The sequence below is a fragment of the Malaya genurostris genome, chromosome 3 (genome assembly GCF_030247185.1).
Source record: "Malaya genurostris strain Urasoe2022 chromosome 3, Malgen_1.1, whole genome shotgun sequence".
NCBI classification, from domain to species: Eukaryota; Metazoa; Arthropoda; class Insecta; order Diptera; family Culicidae; genus Malaya; species Malaya genurostris.
Window position 1 is genome coordinate 229,164,565 of NC_080572.1, and position 17,122 is coordinate 229,181,686.

Below are 17,122 nucleotides of genomic sequence, written 5' to 3' on the forward strand. Positions count from 1 at the left end.
GGTGCCACACCAACACGATTCAAGCGTAGTGGCAGAATTCTAAATCGAGCCAGTGCAAAGTGGATCTTTGTGCTTCCTTATGAATGGCCACATACGGTCAGAGTGACAATGTACTTTAACGAAGTTTCTATAGAACTATCAACGCTGAATGGTAAGAACTAGTTCACCATAGTTACTGTTTATTATTATTATTATTATTTTTTTTTATTTGTCTGTTTACAGACGACTAAGAATTCACAAAAACGGGATAGAAACGTTTCTATAGTGTGACACAGAAATATATTTATTCGCTCTTCGATAGCGACGCATTGTTTTCATGATAATTACTAGCATACTTTGATGTCCTAGCGTTGCCAGATATTTTCTTTTTCAACTTTTCTAAGCTATCATGGCGAAACAGTAAAACAGGCTAATCATTCTGTGAACCAACCATTGGTGCTCCGAATAACGGATTGGCTGAAAAGTTCGTATCGTTTCTATGAGAGGGCGCCACTAGAATTAAATCCATACCATTTTCAGTTAGTACCAACCTTCAAAAGATACGTGTATAAATTTGACAGCTGTCTGATTATTAGTTTGTGAGATATTGCATTTTGAGTGAAGCTACTTTTGTTATTGGGAAAAAAATGGAAAAAAAGGAATTTCGTGTGTTGATGAAACACTACTTTTCAATGAAAAAAAGTGCCGCCGATACCAAAAAATGGCTTGATGAGTGTTATCCAGACTCTGCACCGGGCGAAGCAACAATTCGTAAGTGGTTTGCAAAATTTCGTACTGGTCATATGAGCACCGAAGACGATGAACGCAGTGGACGTCCAAAAGAGGCTGTTACCGATGAAAACGTGAAAAAAATCCACAAAATGATTTTCAATGACCGTAAAGTGAAGTTGATCGAGATAGCTGACACCCTAAAGATATCAAAGGAACGTGTTGGACATATTATTCACGAATGTTTGGATATGAGAAAGCTTTGTGCAAAATGGGTGCCGCGTGAGCTCACAATCGATCAAAAACAACAACGAATTGATGATTCTGAGCAGTGTTTGGAGCTGTTGAATTGCTCCCTCATCCACCGTATTCTTCAGATTTGGCCCCCAGTGACTTTTTCCTGTTCTCAGACCTCAAGAGAATGCTCGCTGGTAAAAAATTTAGAAGCAATGAAGAGGTAATCGCTGAAACTGAGGCCTATTTTGAGGCAAAGGACAAATCGTACTACAAAATGGTATCGAAAAGTTGGAAGATCGCTATAATCGCTGTATCGCCTCTGCTCTGATGGAAATTATGTTGAATAATAAAAACGAATTTTGGCAAAAAAATGTGTGTTTCTATTAAACGATACGAACTTTCCAACCGAACTGTTATATGGGTCCAATGGGTATTATTATTTGTGTTTAGTATTACCTTGTTCGTCTAAGCGTCGTAAAGCAACAGATAGTGTGATTGAACATTTGGCTTTCAAGCGATGAGCAATGCATATTTGCGACTTGGCTACATCGCAATATGACGTAGAAGAAATACCATCAGCGGCTTCACTCGTCTCAGCATCCTTCCAAACACGGTGATCTAGCGGATGAATTAGGGATTCAAAATATTGAAGTATTTAATAAAAATATTCCTGGAATTAACATATCTCCTATAGCAGTAAGAGAGCTCAGGTCTGACATCTACCGTCTAGAAAAGTATTTCAAAATCGTTGAAGTCATCAAGAAATAATTATTTGATCATCCACCAAAAAATGAATCTGAACAATTTCAGACAGTAAAGCATTCGACGAAATCATTGATAAATTGAAGACGAAATTTACCGAACCAGATTGCTCAACAAATAATAAAATACGGATACTTTCAATTTCATCCAACTTGTGGCCTGTTCCACTGACGATGGAAGAATTTAATGTGAATAAATACACGATCTTACTGGTAGAAAAATTTGTTAACCCCTTAACCAATGTTTTCCTTCTATAACAATCGTTACAGATTCTTCAATTACTATTAAATCGATGTTTTTTTACTGAATGTAAAACATTGTCTTGTACTGACATATTTCTTCCTGCAAATCTTATGGTCGTGTAAGGGTTAAAGAGCAAGGAGTATTGACTGTTCCTAACAAAAAATGTGGCCGTCCATTGGATCCCGATAAAAAAAGTGAAGTACTGCAGTTCTTCAATCAGTAATAGTATTATAAGTAGAACTATGTCAGAACAACGAGATTACGTTTCAATCATAACTAATAGTGGGCGGGAATCAATTCAAAAACGGCTTTTGCTTTCAAGTCTTCGAGAAAATTTACAACGATTCGAAGAGGTCAATAAACAACAAATTTCATTCAGTGCATTTGCAGCGTTAAGACGAAACCATTGTAAACTTTTCAATACTCCAGGTTGTCATAATGTATGTGTTTGTACAATTCATGAAAATGTTGACTTAATGTTTCACAGCCTCAAAAAATATTCCTTTCAAATTGATTGTAAAGCGCCTTTGGAAAAATTGCTGTGTAATTCATCGGTAAAAACAAAGAAAAGTTCTTTCAATTTTTGAGGAAAGCTTGTTAGAGGAACTTGTAAATAAGATCTATTTTGAACAATGGATAACTACTGATAGATGCAATCTAGAAATCTTAACAAAACCAGTTGAAGATTTTTTAGTATATGTAACAGAAAAAAAACCTATTTTAATCCACCTAGTGGTGTAATGATGCCTTTCTCATGTATATAATATTGTGGTATTCTATACAAAATTTTTCTCTTCGGTTTTTGAATGAAACCAAGAAATTGTTTGTGTATAACATACAGAATAAAATAGTGCTTTGATTGCGTAGGTCATGCTTAAGAAAACGAAGTGGGTTCACTATTATATGCACTTCCGTCCTTTGATTTAAATCTAAGTTTGTGGAAATCGGTCAAACCATCGCTGAGAAAAGTGAGTGAGATCCATTTTGGTATATATGACCACTATTTCCGGAACTTCCGGAACCAGATACCGGAAACCAGGATAGCCGGAATCGGTTTGTTTAGTTGTCTACTGATAATGACAGATTCTAAATCTGCTCCAAATAGTAAAACTCACCGGGTTAAACAGTATCCCGAAGAGCCTTCACCCTTGGCCGGCCTTTATGTGGTTTATTTCCGGACCAAAGAGCAGAATAAACCGTTTAAAATTTTGAAAATCTCTAAAGACTTGGCGTTAAAATATACAACCTTGAAATTTATTTCAAAAATTCGTCCCGATAAGCTCAGGGTCTCGTTGACCAGTCTGAAACATGCTAATGAGATCGCTCGAAACGATCACTTTACCCGGTACTACCGCGTTTACATACCAGCTCGCGAAGTCGAGATAGACGGAGTGATCACGGACCCAAGTCTGACATGCGAGGACATTCTCAAACATGGGGTCGGATGTTTTAATGATCCCTTGCTTAAGAATGTCAAGAAACTAGACTGCAAACGTTTGCATTCAGTATCGATCACCGCGGATGGGACAAAGTCTTATCCCCACTCGGACTCGTATCGGGTGACCTTCTCCGGCTCGGCTTTGCCGAAATTCGTTCTCCTGGACAGGGTTCGTCTGCCTGTACGACTTTTCGTACCACGGGTAGTGAATTGCACTAGTTGTCAATAACTAGGACACACAGCTTCCCATTGTGGAATTCGACCAGAGTTCTCACTTGCGCTCTTGTCGTGTAACAATAAAGCCCCGGGGCTAGACAGAATTAAATTCAACTTGTTGAAAAATCTTCCTGACTCTGTCAAAAGGCGCTTGCTGAATTTATTCAACAAGTTCCTAGAGGGTAATATTGTTCCACACGACTGGAGACAAGTGAGAGTTATCGCCATTCAAAAACCTGGGAAACCAGCCTCCGATCACAATTCGTATCGGCCGATTGCTATGCTTTCCTGTATCCGGAAGTTGTTCGAAAAAATGATTCTGTTCTGTCTAGACAATTGGGTCGAAACTAATGGCTTGCTTTCAGATACACAATTTGGTTTCCGCAGGGGTAAAGGAACGAACGATTGTCTTGCGTTGCTCTCAACAGAAATTCAAATGGCATTTGCTCGTAAAGAACAAATGGCATCAGTATTTCTAGATATCAAGGGGGCTTTTGATTCAGTTTCTATAAATATCCTATCTAAGAAGCTGCACCAGCATGGTCTTTTGCCGGTTTTGAACGCCGCATGGTGATTTGTCGACAATACGATTCAGTTACATGGGTCTTCCTCAGGGCTCATGTTTAAGCCCCCTTTTATACAACTTTTACGTAAACAACATTGATGAATGTATCAACACATCTTGCACCCTAAGACAATTTGCCGGCGACAGCGTTGTTTCCATTATAGGACCCAAAGTTGCCGATCTCCAAGGACCATTACAAGATACCCTAGACAACTTGTCGACATGGGCTCTTCAACTTGGTATCGAGTTCTCTACGGAGAAAACTGAGTTGGTTGTATTTTCAAGGAAGCGAGAACCAGCACAACTACAGCTTCAACTAAGGGGTGGAAACATAGCTCAGGTCTTCACATTCAAATATCTCGGGGTCTGCTTCGACTCCAAAGACACCTGGGGATGTCACATTAGGTATCTGAAACGAAAATGCCAGCAGAGAATTAATTTTCTTCGCACAATAACCGGAACTTGGTGGGGTGCCCACCCAGGAGATCTGATCAGGCTGTACCAAACAACGATATTGTCCGTAATGGAATATGGATGCTTCTGCTTCCGATCCGCCGCGAACACCCATTTCATTAAACTGGAAAGAATTCAGTATCGTTGTTTACGTATTGCCTTAGGTTGCATGCAGTCGACTCATACGATGAGTCTCGAAGTGCTCGCGGGCGTCTTACCGTTGAAAAATCGATTCTGGGATCTCTCATATCGATTGCTAATCCGGTGCGATATCTTGAATCCAATGCAATGGTGATTGAAAACTTCGAAAGGTTTGCCGAGCTCAATTCTCAGACCCGTTTTATGTCCTTGTATTTTGACTACATGGGTCACAATATTAATCCTTCTTCGTTTGTATCCAACCGTGCTCATTTCTTGGATACTTCTGAAATACGTGGAATCCCGGATCATGTACGCCCTCAAGTGGCCCCAAATATTTTTTTATAATAAATTCAGAACAGTCAACTGTGAAAAGATGTTTTACACTGACGGATCAAACATCAACAGGTCCACAGGCTTCGAAATCTTCAATCAGAACATCACCGCTTCGTACAAACTCAGTGATCCGGCTTCAGTCTACGTCGCCGAATTAGCTGCTATTCAGTACACCCTTGAGATCATTGAAACATTGCCCAAAGACCATTACTTCATTGTCACGGACAGTCTAAGTTCAATAGAAGCTCTCCGCGCAGTGAAGCCAGGAAAGTATCCCCCATATTTCCTGGGGAAAACTTTATCTGAACTTTATTTATCTTATTTAATATCATTAGTCTGGGTCCCTTCGCATTGTTCCATTCCGGGAAATGAAAAGGCAGACTCATTGGCTAAAGTGGGCGCATTGGAAGGTGATATTTATGAAAGACCAATCTGCTTCAATGAATTTTTCAGTATCTCTCGTCAGAAAACTCTCGAAAGTTGGCAAACTTCATGGAGCAATGACGAACTGGGACGATGGCTGCATTCCATTATCCCTAAGGTATCGACGAAACCTTGATTCAAGGGGATGAACGTGAGTCGTGTTTTCATTCGTGTTATGTCACGGCTCATGTCAAATCACCATACATTCAACGCACATCTCCGGCGTATCGGGATCGTGGAGAACGGGCTCTGCACCTGTGGCGACGGTTATCAGGACATCGAGCATGTCGTATGGACGTGTACGGAGTATCGTGTCGCCAGGTCTTTATTAAAGGACTCCCTAAGGGCCCGAGGTAGACCACCTGAAGTTCCGATCCGAGACGTGTTGGCAGAAATTACATTTTCGTCAAAATAATTTCCAATAATTTCTTATTTCAACAGTTTTTTAATCGATAATGAAATTCAACCGCTCTCTCTCTATCTCTCTCTCTCAGCCGGTGAATTACTGTTTGGTACTGGTGAAAATACCGAAAATACTTGAATATTTTCTGGTTTTCAATCGTACAATACTTTGTTAGCATGTTAGTCAAAACATATACATATAACCTCCTGTTAGCCAATTATAAATACTCATGGTTCATTATTCTAGAGCAGGGGATCCCAAACTATTTTGGGTCATGGACCCCTTTACTAAAATTAACTTAGGCCTCAGACCCCCATCAACAAATTCCTTTTAAAATTCAATTTCTTGTTTTTTTAATATTGATGTTAAATACTTATCAGTTTGTACGGATGGTCAAATAAACACAATTTTCTAAGCGTAAATATTTCAAATAACAACTGATATCAAACAACAGGGAGTCGATTTTTAGACCTCGTCGACCCCCATAGTCAGTTTTTGTTTAAGTCGACCCGCGCTAAAAGGATATCAACCCCAAGAGGTCTATGTCAACCACTTTGGGAATCCCTGTTCTAGAGTAATACTAATCAATAACAATAAAGATTGAATTAGGATATATTCAAATTGTGTAATTCTCACAAATCCATTACCAATTAATCAGAGTCTCTTTTACAAGTCAACAAAACGTGTGGTTAGCTCACTGCGCTCAATCACTGAAAAAATTTCTGGTTTCTATGTGTCGGTTTTGCCTGTTCTGCTTTGTGCGACGATTCGTTCAACTCAAGCGGTCAAAGTTTTGTGGGCAATTGTTGAAACCACATTTCACCTTAATTCAAGGTTCATTCTGTATCGTGAATTGAGTTCTGAACCTGAAATTACATTTAGAAACTGACTACCTGATACTGGAACTGAGCTCTGAACCTGAACCAACCGAAACGATGCCCTTGCTTTAGTTCCTGCTCAGTCAACTGCGTCAACTTCAAAACCGTCGTCGCGGTTACAGAAAGGCAAACATGAGATTTTACTCGCAGATGCCATACATTTTAAAAAACTTTAATATTGAAATATTTGTGGTTATGTCATAAAACGTGAAATGTTTTCATAGAATGCTGATCATATTTCCGAAGGCATGTAGCAATAATTACGTTGATACGTTAGATACAACAAGACATATTCACGATCAAAAACTAATTCTCTCAGAGGGTAAATTTTTAAAAGATGCCCCATAGTAGAGTAAGTCGTATTTACGACGAAAAAAAAACGAACGAATGAAAACCCGCACTTTTCGTTTCAAATCCAGGCGAAAATTCATGTGAAATGGAAGGAAACGAAAATTTACCACGGCTCAACGAACAAACCTAAATTCAGGTCATACGAGAATAATTCACAAGATCCTTACGTGAGTGCCACTTTGTACCTACAAAATGACACAGCTCTGTTGCAACCGTCGAGGCGCTTGCTGGTATGTACCGGTATGAGCTCCCGAAAAATTCCATGGCCTCCTCCTTCGGCAAAGCCCAAGGTACTGATTCTAGCCCGCAGCAAGCCAGGCAATTCCCGACGACAACATCATTAACTTCCCGTACACTCTGTTTGCTCGCGTCTGCACTCACTCGGGGGGGCTGGGACTCGAAAATAGCGTCATCGTGAGCCAAGCATATATAAATTATTTATTTTTATTAGGGGCCACTAGCGAAAGCGAACGAACGAACCAACGAACGCTGTTCTGATTGCTGCTGTAGCCCGAAACCAGCCAACATGCAGTCACCGCTCCTTTGCATCGTGTAGGACTCTACACCACCCGAGAAAGAATTGCGTTTGATGCTCTTAGCCGAGGGGGGCGCGCGGATTCGGCAGGGCAACAAAAACAGGCGCTGTCTGCCATTCATCGCGCGCGACTGGTTGGCCCGGGTGAGTTATGGGCTGGGAGATAATAAAATTATTAAAATTTATGCATGCTCCGCACTCCGCATGATGGCATCGGCGGCGGCGGCGGCTGTTGCTAGCGGCCTGTTCGTAGTGTGATCCGAACCGGGTCAGGAAGGCAGGGGAAAAAAGGTTATGATGAATCAGCTGGCTGCGGAATGTCTGCATGGTTTCCGAAGTATATGACGTGTGAAAATGCCGATGCAGCCTCAGTTCATAAAATCATCAAAATCCGGAAAAAATTTCCTGTCTTATGTTTTGAAGCAGACACAGCAAGCTGTGCGCTAAATTTTGACACTCGGTTTTTCGGCAACAGTTTTCGAATTTTACATAACATTTCAAAATGTCACTCGATTCAACGCTAGATTCCAGTGAGGAGGCACGATTTCTGACCAAGGTTAACCGTCTGGTACGGCGCCTAGTGAAGCGAACCCACTTCACGAGCCGAGAGTTGGAATCTTGTTTGCTGATCTATTACAAACTAGTTCGTGACGACGAAACCAACCCGGGACTGCTCGTCGGCAGACACCAGCTGGATATGGTGTTTGATATGGCCTTCGGAATCTCCAATAGTCTCACCGTGGCACGGATTTACAACGCACTGAACAAAGGTGTCACGGCGTACGTGACAATGGAAACCTGGGCACTTATGTTATCGCTATTCCTGAGGGGAACATTCGATGAGAAAATCGATCACTGTTTCCGAGTTTATGACATCGGAGGCGAAGGCTTGATTCGGAGAGAACACATGCTGGTACTGCTGAAAGGTTGTTTCATTAAGCCCCAGGAGGAAGACGCGGATGAAGCGATCAAGGATTTAGCTGAGATCATCCTACGTAAGATGGACATGGACAAGGACGGGGCCATCTCTCGGCAGGACTTTCGAGAAGCGGTGTACAAGGAGCCGGAACTGATGGAATGTTTTGGCCAAGCACTGCCAGATCGTGCCCATGTGTACGCATTTTCACGCACATTCCTGGAACGGGTGCCGAAATTTTAACACATTTAAGATTAAAATTCTTTGAAAACAAATTAAAAACTCATAAACCAGTGTACTTTTGTCACACTAAACACTCAGATGACAGATCGACAACCGAACAATTAGTGCCCTTTTCTCAGAAACAACAGTTGAGCTGCCTAAAGAAAATACACAAAAACACTTCAGCATTCTTCGGCAATGAAGAAGCAATTATCGCTCGAGTCCTCTTCACAAAGCGAAAAAAACTGTACACATACACACAAACAACGAACCAACATCGCAACCCAGACGGCAGCGGGAAAAACAAATCGTTTCAAAATTAGAAAACAAGTAGTGTCAACAGCGAAAGTTTCGCCCCAGAAACTCTCCGTGCTCGGTTGTGCGTTTTGAAACGGCTTCACGCAGTGGAGAGACGAAAAATTAATCTACTGCGGCTAAGCGATTCTTCATTTCCTCCTAACAACCGGTGGTTTACCACCCACGGACCTCTGGTGGTTCGGGCAGAAGGCGGTCAGCAATATGTCACACATTCACGCACACGCACACACACGCACAGTTTGCTAATCGTAGCAACCCGGGTTGAAACAGCAGCCGACTGGGAAGCTGAGGAGAAGGAGTTCAAAGGAAAATTTCATGTAGATTTGTTAGTTATGACGACCTGTCAGATTGTGGCAGTAAATCTTCTGTGTGAATTCCGACGTCGGCATGGGATTAAGTTCCGAGCCAGAGCGCAACTTTGATGAAACGATAATCCAAGCAATTACCGACATAATTATCAAATCGAATTGTTATGTAGCGATATTTTGTATATTACGCCCGAAATAAAACTCCAGACCCTCCGGACAGGCCTGGGAACTTCATGCTGAGCCGTAATCATCGTCATTATCGAAGAACGAACTGACGAACCATCGATCATCGCAGTGCTGTTAATCTTCGACTCTTTATCACCGGGCTACCTGTTGAATTAATATCTCCCGTGCCGGAAACCAACCGCCCATAAATCATCGAGCGCATCAAATCCTGCCGTTTCCAATTTGCTTCCAGCGCGTCTTCAAAATCCGCACAAAAGCAACGTCCATAAATTTCCTAAACAGCTTGCACGCAACAATGCATTTGTTTATAAGCATTCCTCTCCACGTGGATTTTGAGATGCGCAAGTATCTATTTTTTTCCCCGTTCCTTCCTTCAAATCGGGCCTCAACATAGAAAACCAGTTTGGCACATTAGATTCGAGCATCACGTGCCACGAACGGGAGGTAGAGAGATAACTAATAAAAATAAAACAACCACTCAACCAACCAAACATTCGAGTGCCGCATGTATTTCTGTGAGAGGAAACCTCTTAACTGACACAAGAGCGAGTCAATCTTTTCTTGTTTTACACACAAAAGCTACCCACCCAAGTGAGATTTTATTACCGTGTATGAACTGCAATTACAAGCTTTGTGACGATCCTGGTTCTCCTTCAACAGTACGGTCAACCTTCGTTTCGCGGGAGCATTACGAAGGTTTTATGACTGCACAACAACTCCCGAAGGGTCACCCGCAAGGGAAGACCTTCGCAGAGGGTTTAAAGTTGTTGTTACCAGAAGATTAACGGATCTACCAGCAGCCCTTCACGAATCCACCGGCGTAGGAAGGTTTCACACGAAGGTGACGAATTTTATTACGTTCAAGTTATTTCTTGCCCTACCTATTTCGGTGACGCTTTTCTGTGTTGTTCATTGCATGAAATCAGTAAAACTATTTCAGTCTAGTCTAGACGAGAATTTGTACAGTTTAATCCAACAATAAAATGATGCTGCTTAACTATTGCAAAATTTTGTACACCACCATCGGATCAGATGAAAGTCAATTGTCATCTATTCGAAACAGACGGAAAGGAATGACGAAAAACTAGAACTCTCATTTTCTCTCAAAAATAGTGAAAACGAGATCCATGTTCAGTCGACAACCCGAACGGGACGGTAGCTTTAAAATTGTGTTCTTTTTTTGGTTCACTTCTCATTCGTTTTCGAGTTTAAATGAAGAACCTACGAGGTGCAGTATCAATATTGAACCGAAGATGGCTGGTGTACTTTGCATGCAACGCGTGTACACAAAAAATTCAATATTCAACCCCATTTGAGCACAAATATTGTTTAGTTGATTATGAAAATTGATACATATACATACCTTATGATTAAAAAAGAAGCGGAATTTTCATTTAAAAATTCCCGCGCTTGTCCAATCGGTAAACTTTAATTCTCTCAACGTTGGCAACACTTTTATACACATTCTGTCAAATTTTGACGCATATCGTACGATTAGTTTTTGTTTGGCGTCTATACAAAGAAGTTGAAAAATTTTCGTGTGGCGATTTTTATAATGGATGAAAATTTAGAACAACGTGCGTGCATCAAATTTTGTGTTGCAAATGGATTTAAGTGTTCCGAAAATGTTAGAAAAGGTTTTTGGTGAATCGTGTCTAGGAAAAACACAGGCATACGAGTGGTATAAACGCTTCAAAGGTGGTCGTACAAGCTTGGATCATGATGAGATCCCTGGCCGCCCAACAACATCTGTTACTGAAGAAAACATTGAATCGGCGAAGCAAATCGTGTTGCAAAATCGTTCTGTACCGATTAGAGAGATTGCTGTGTTGTTGGGCATCTCTTATGAATCAGCCGAACACATTTTAACTGATGTTTTGGGTTTGAAACGCGTCGCTTCTCGACTGGTGCCAAAAAATCTGAATTTCACGATAATGCGCCGACTCACATAGCGTTGGATGTGCCGCAGTTTTTGCCAAAAACTCAACCAATATCATCAACCAAGCACCGTACTCTTCAGATATGGCCCCGTGTGACTTTTTCCTCTTCCCCAGACTCAAATTGCCATTGCGGGGAACGCGTTTCGAGACCATAGAGACCATAAAAGAGAATTCGCTGCGTGAACTAAAGGCCATACCTTCGGCGGCCTATAAAACTTGTATGGAAAATTGGATCAAGCGTTGGCATGCATGTATTGCCGCAGAAGGAGAGTACTTTGAAGGCGATAATGAAAAAATTTATTAAAAATTGAAATTTTGCGTTTTTTAATAAAATTCCGGTTCTTTTTGATCATAGGTATAATATACAGCATTTTAGCATTTAAAGGAAACAAATGTTATTTGTACCTGTTATGACTCGTATCTAATTTTTAAACTTCGAAAAATGTTTTGAAGAAGTAGTACCGCAAGACATTTTTTGTCAGTATCCCACGAAAAAAAAAGATTTGAAAAAGCCAACGATTTGAAAAATTTGAGGGATGAAACAGCAAAAATGAAAAAGTAAGTTTCTGCTATTTGCTGAATACTTTATGTTTTGCACCAAGGTTCCTTATCTAAACTGACATGCCGAAACAATTGTTAAATTTACCAGATTTTCATTATATAGAAAATAAGTATGAAATACTAGACTCAACTGAAGTCACAGACGACGTTTAAGACGATAAACGATAAACGATAAACGATAAACGATAAACGATAAACGATAAAAGATAAACGATAAACGATAAACGATAAACGATAAACGATAAACGATAAACGATAAACGATAAACGATAAACGATAAACGATAAACGATAAACGATAAACGATAAACGATAAACGATAAACGATAAACGATAAACGATAAACGATAAACGATAAACGATAAACGATAAACGATAAACGATAAACGATAAACGATAAACGATAAACGATAAACGATAAACGATAAACGATAAACGATAAACGATAAACGATAAACGATAAACGATAAACGATAAACGATAAACGATAAACGATAAACGATAAACGATAAACGATAAACGATAAACGATAAACGATAAACGATAAACGATAAACGATAAACGATAAACGATAAACGATAAACGATAAACGATAAACGATAAACGATAAACGATAAACGATAAACGATAAACGATAAACGATAAACGATAAACGATAAACGATAAACGATAAACGATAAACGATAAACGATAAACGATAAACGATAAACGATAAACGATAAACGATAAACGATAAACGATAAACGATAAACGATAAACGATAAACGATAAACGATAAACGATAAACGATAAACGATAAACGATAAACGATAAACGATAAACGATAAACGATAAACGATAAACGATAAACGATAAACGATAAACGATAAACGATAAACGATAAACGATAAACGATAAACGATAAACGATAAACGATAAACGATAAACGATAAACGATAAACGATAAACGATAAACGATAAACGATAAACGATAAACGATAAACGATAAACGATAAACGATAAACGATAAACGATAAACGATAAACGATAAACGATAAACGATAAACGATAAACGATAAACGATAAACGATAAACGATAAACGATAAACGATAAACGATAAACGATAAACGATAAACGATAAACGATAAACGATAAACGATAAACGATAAACGATAAACTCCCTACTTCCAATTCTCAATTCTCAATTCTCAATTCTCAATTCTCAATTCTCAATTCCCAATTCTCAATTCTCAATTCTCAATTCTCAATTCTCAATTCTCAATTCTCAATTCTCAATTCTCAATTCTCAATTCTCAATTCTCAATTCTCAATTCTCAATTCTCAATTCTCAATTCTCAATTCTCAATTCTCAATTCTCAATTCTCAATTCTCAATTCTCAATTCTCAATTCTCAATTCTCAATTCTCAATTCTCAATTCTCAATTCTCAATTCTCAATTCTCAATTCTCAATTCTCAATTCTCAATTCTCAATTCTCAATTCTCAATTCTCAATTCTCAATTCTCAATTCTCAATTCTCAATTCTCAATTCTCAATTCTCAATTCTCAATTCTCAATTCTCAATTCTCAATTCTCAATTCTCAATTCTCAATTCTCAATTCTCAATTCTCAATTCTCAATTCTCAATTCTCAATTCTCAATTCTCAATTCTCAATTCTCAATTCTCAATTCTCAATTCTCAATTCTCAATTCTCAATTCTCAATTCTCAATTCTCAATTCTCAATTCTCAATTCTCAATTCTCAATTCTCAATTCTCAATTCTCAATTCTCAATTCTCAATTCTCAATTCTCAATTCTCAATTCTCAATTCTCAATTCTCAATTCTCAATTCTCAATTCTCAATTCTCAATTCTCAATTCTCAATTCTCAATTCTCAATTCTCAATTCTCAATTCTCAATTCTCAATTCTCAATTCTCAATTCTCAATTCTCAATTCTCAATTCTCAATTCTCAATTCTCAATTCTCAATTCTCAATTCTCAATTCTCAATTCTCAATTCTCAATTCTCAATTCTCAATTCTCAATTCTCAATTCTCAATTCTCAATTCTCAATTCTCAATTCTCAATTCTCAATTCTCAATTCTCAATTCTCAATTCTCAATTCTCAATTCTCAATTCTCAATTCTCAATTCTCAATTCTCAATTCTCAATTCTCAATTCTCAATTCTCAATTCTCAATTCTCAATTCTCAATTCTCAATTCTCAATTCTCAATTCTCAATTCTCAATTCTCAATTCTCAATTCTCAATTCTCAATTCTCAATTCTCAATTCTCAATTCTCAATTCTCAATTCTCAATTCTCAATTCTCAATTCTCAATTCTCAATTCTCAATTCTCAATTCTCAATTCTCAATTCTCAATTCTCAATTCTCAATTCTCAATTCTCAATTCTCAATTCTCAATTCTCAATTCTCAATTCTCAATTCTCAATTCTCAATTCTCAATTCTCAATTCTCAATTCTCAATTCTCAATTCTCAATTCTCAATTCTCAATTCTCAATTCTCAATTCTCAATTCTCAATTCTCAATTCTCAATTCTCAATTCTCAATTCTCAATTCTCAATTCTCAATTCTCAATTCTCAATTCTCAATTCTCAATTCTCAATTCTCAATTCTCAATTCTCAATTCTCAATTCTCAATTCTCAATTCTCAATTCTCAATTCTCAATTCTCAATTCTCAATTCTCAATTCTCAATTCTCAATTCTCAATTCTCAATTCTCAATTCTCAATTCTCAATTCTCAATTCTCAATTCTCAATTCTCAATTCTCAATTCTCAATTCTCAATTCTCAATTCTCAATTCTCAATTCTCAATTCTCAATTCTCAATTCTCAATTCTCAATTCTCAATTCTCAATTCTCAATTCTCAATTCTCAATTCTCAATTCTCAATTCTCAATTCTCAATTCTCAATTCTCAATTCTCAATTCTCAATTCTCAATTCTCAATTCTCAATTCTCAATTCTCAATTCTCAATTCTCAATTCTCAATTCTCAATTCTCAATTCTCAATTCTCAATTCTCAATTCTCAATTCTCAATTCTCAATTCTCAATTCTCAATTCTCAATTCTCAATTCTCAATTCTCAATTCTCAATTCTCAATTCTCAATTCTCAATTCTCAATTCTCAATTCTCAATTCTCAATTCTCAATTCTCAATTCTCAATTCTCAATTCTCAATTCTCAATTCTCAATTCTCAATTCTCAATTCTCAATTCTCAATTCTCAATTCTCAATTCTCAATTCTCAATTCTCAATTCTCAATTCTCAATTCTCAATTCTCAATTCTCAATTCTCAATTCTCAATTCTCAATTCTCAATTCTCAATTCTCAATTCTCAATTCTCAATTCTCAATTCTCAATTCTCAATTCTCAATTCTCAATTCTCAATTCTCAATTCTCAATTCTCAATTCTCAATTCTCAATTCTCAATTCTCAATTCTCAATTCTCAATTCTCAATTCTCAATTCTCAATTCTCAATTCTCAATTCTCAATTCTCAATTCTCAATTCTCAATTCTCAATTCTCAATTCTCAATTCTCAATTCTCAATTCTCAATTCTCAATTCTCAATTCTCAATTCTCAATTCTCAATTCTCAATTCTCAATTCTCAATTCTCAATTCTCAATTCTCAATTCTCAATTCTCAATTCTCAATTCTCAATTCTCAATTCTCAATTCTCAATTCTCAATTCTCAATTCTCAATTCTCAATTCTCAATTCTCAATTCTCAATTCTCAATTCTCAATTCTCAATTCTCAATTCTCAATTCTCAATTCTCAATTCTCAATTCTCAATTCTCAATTCTCAATTCTCAATTCTCAATTCTCAATTCTCAATTCTCAATTCTCAATTCTCAATTCTCAATTCTCAATTCTCAATTCTCAATTCTCAATTCTCAATTCTCAATTCTCAATTCTCAATTCTCAATTCTCAATTCTCAATTCTCAATTCTCAATTCTCAATTCTCAATTCTCAATTCTCAATTCTCAATTCTCAATTCTCAATTCTCAATTCTCAATTCTCAATTCTCAATTCTCAATTCTCAATTCTCAATTCTCAATTCTCAATTCTCAATTCTCAATTCTCAATTCTCAATTCTCAATTCTCAATTCTCAATTCTCAATTCTCAATTCTCAATTCTCAATTCTCAATTCTCAATTCTCAATTCTCAATTCTCAATTCTCAATTCTCAATTCTCAATTCTCAATTCTCAATTCTCAATTCTCAATTCTCAATTCTCAATTCTCAATTCTCAATTCTCAATTCTCAATTCTCAATTCTCAATTCTCAATTCTCAATTCTCAATTCTCAATTCTCAATTCTCAATTCTCAATTCTCAATTCTCAATTCTCAATTCTCAATTCTCAATTCTCAATTCTCAATTCTCAATTCTCAATTCTCAATTCTCAATTCTCAATTCTCAATTCTCAATTCTCAATTCTCAATTCTCAATTCTCAATTCTCAATTCTCAATTCTCAATTCTCAATTCTCAATTCTCAATTCTCAATTCTCAATTCTCAATTCTCAATTCTCAATTCTCAATTCTCAATTCTCAATTCTCAATTCTCAATTCTCAATTCTCAATTCTCAATTCTCAATTCTCAATTCTCAATTCTCAATTCTCAATTCTCAATTCTCAATTCTCAATTCTCAATTCTCAATTCTCAATTCTCAATTCTCAATTCTCAATTCTCAATTCTCAATTCTCAATTCTCAATTCTCAATTCTCAATTCTCAATTCTCAATTCTCAATTCTCAATTCTCAATTCTCAATTCTCAATTCTCAATTCTCAATTCTCAATTCTCAATTCTCAATTCTCAATTCTCAATTCTCAATTCTCAATTCTCAATTCTCAATTCTCAATTCTCAATTCTCAATTCTCAATTCTCAATTCTCAATTCTCAATTCTCAATTCTCAATTCTCAATTCTCAATTCTCAATTCTCAATTCTCAATTCTCAATTCTCAATTCTCAATTCTCAA

The 17,122-nt window shown here is 37.4% G+C and overlaps 2 protein-coding genes across 14 annotated transcripts in view; both read left to right on the plus strand.

Moving 5' to 3' along the window:
• The window catches only part of LOC131439486 (collagen alpha-1(XVIII) chain), an 805,709-nt gene that overhangs the window by 230,511 nt on the left and 558,076 nt on the right, over nucleotides 1-17,122 (plus strand). The gene's annotated exons all lie outside the window — the stretch shown is intronic.
• LOC131439488 (calaxin-like) lies at nucleotides 8,136-8,845 on the plus strand. Its single transcript, XM_058610564.1, has one exon. It carries the CDS (start codon nucleotides 8,189-8,191, stop codon nucleotides 8,843-8,845), a length of 657 nt encoding a protein of 218 aa, XP_058466547.1. The 5' UTR covers nucleotides 8,136-8,188.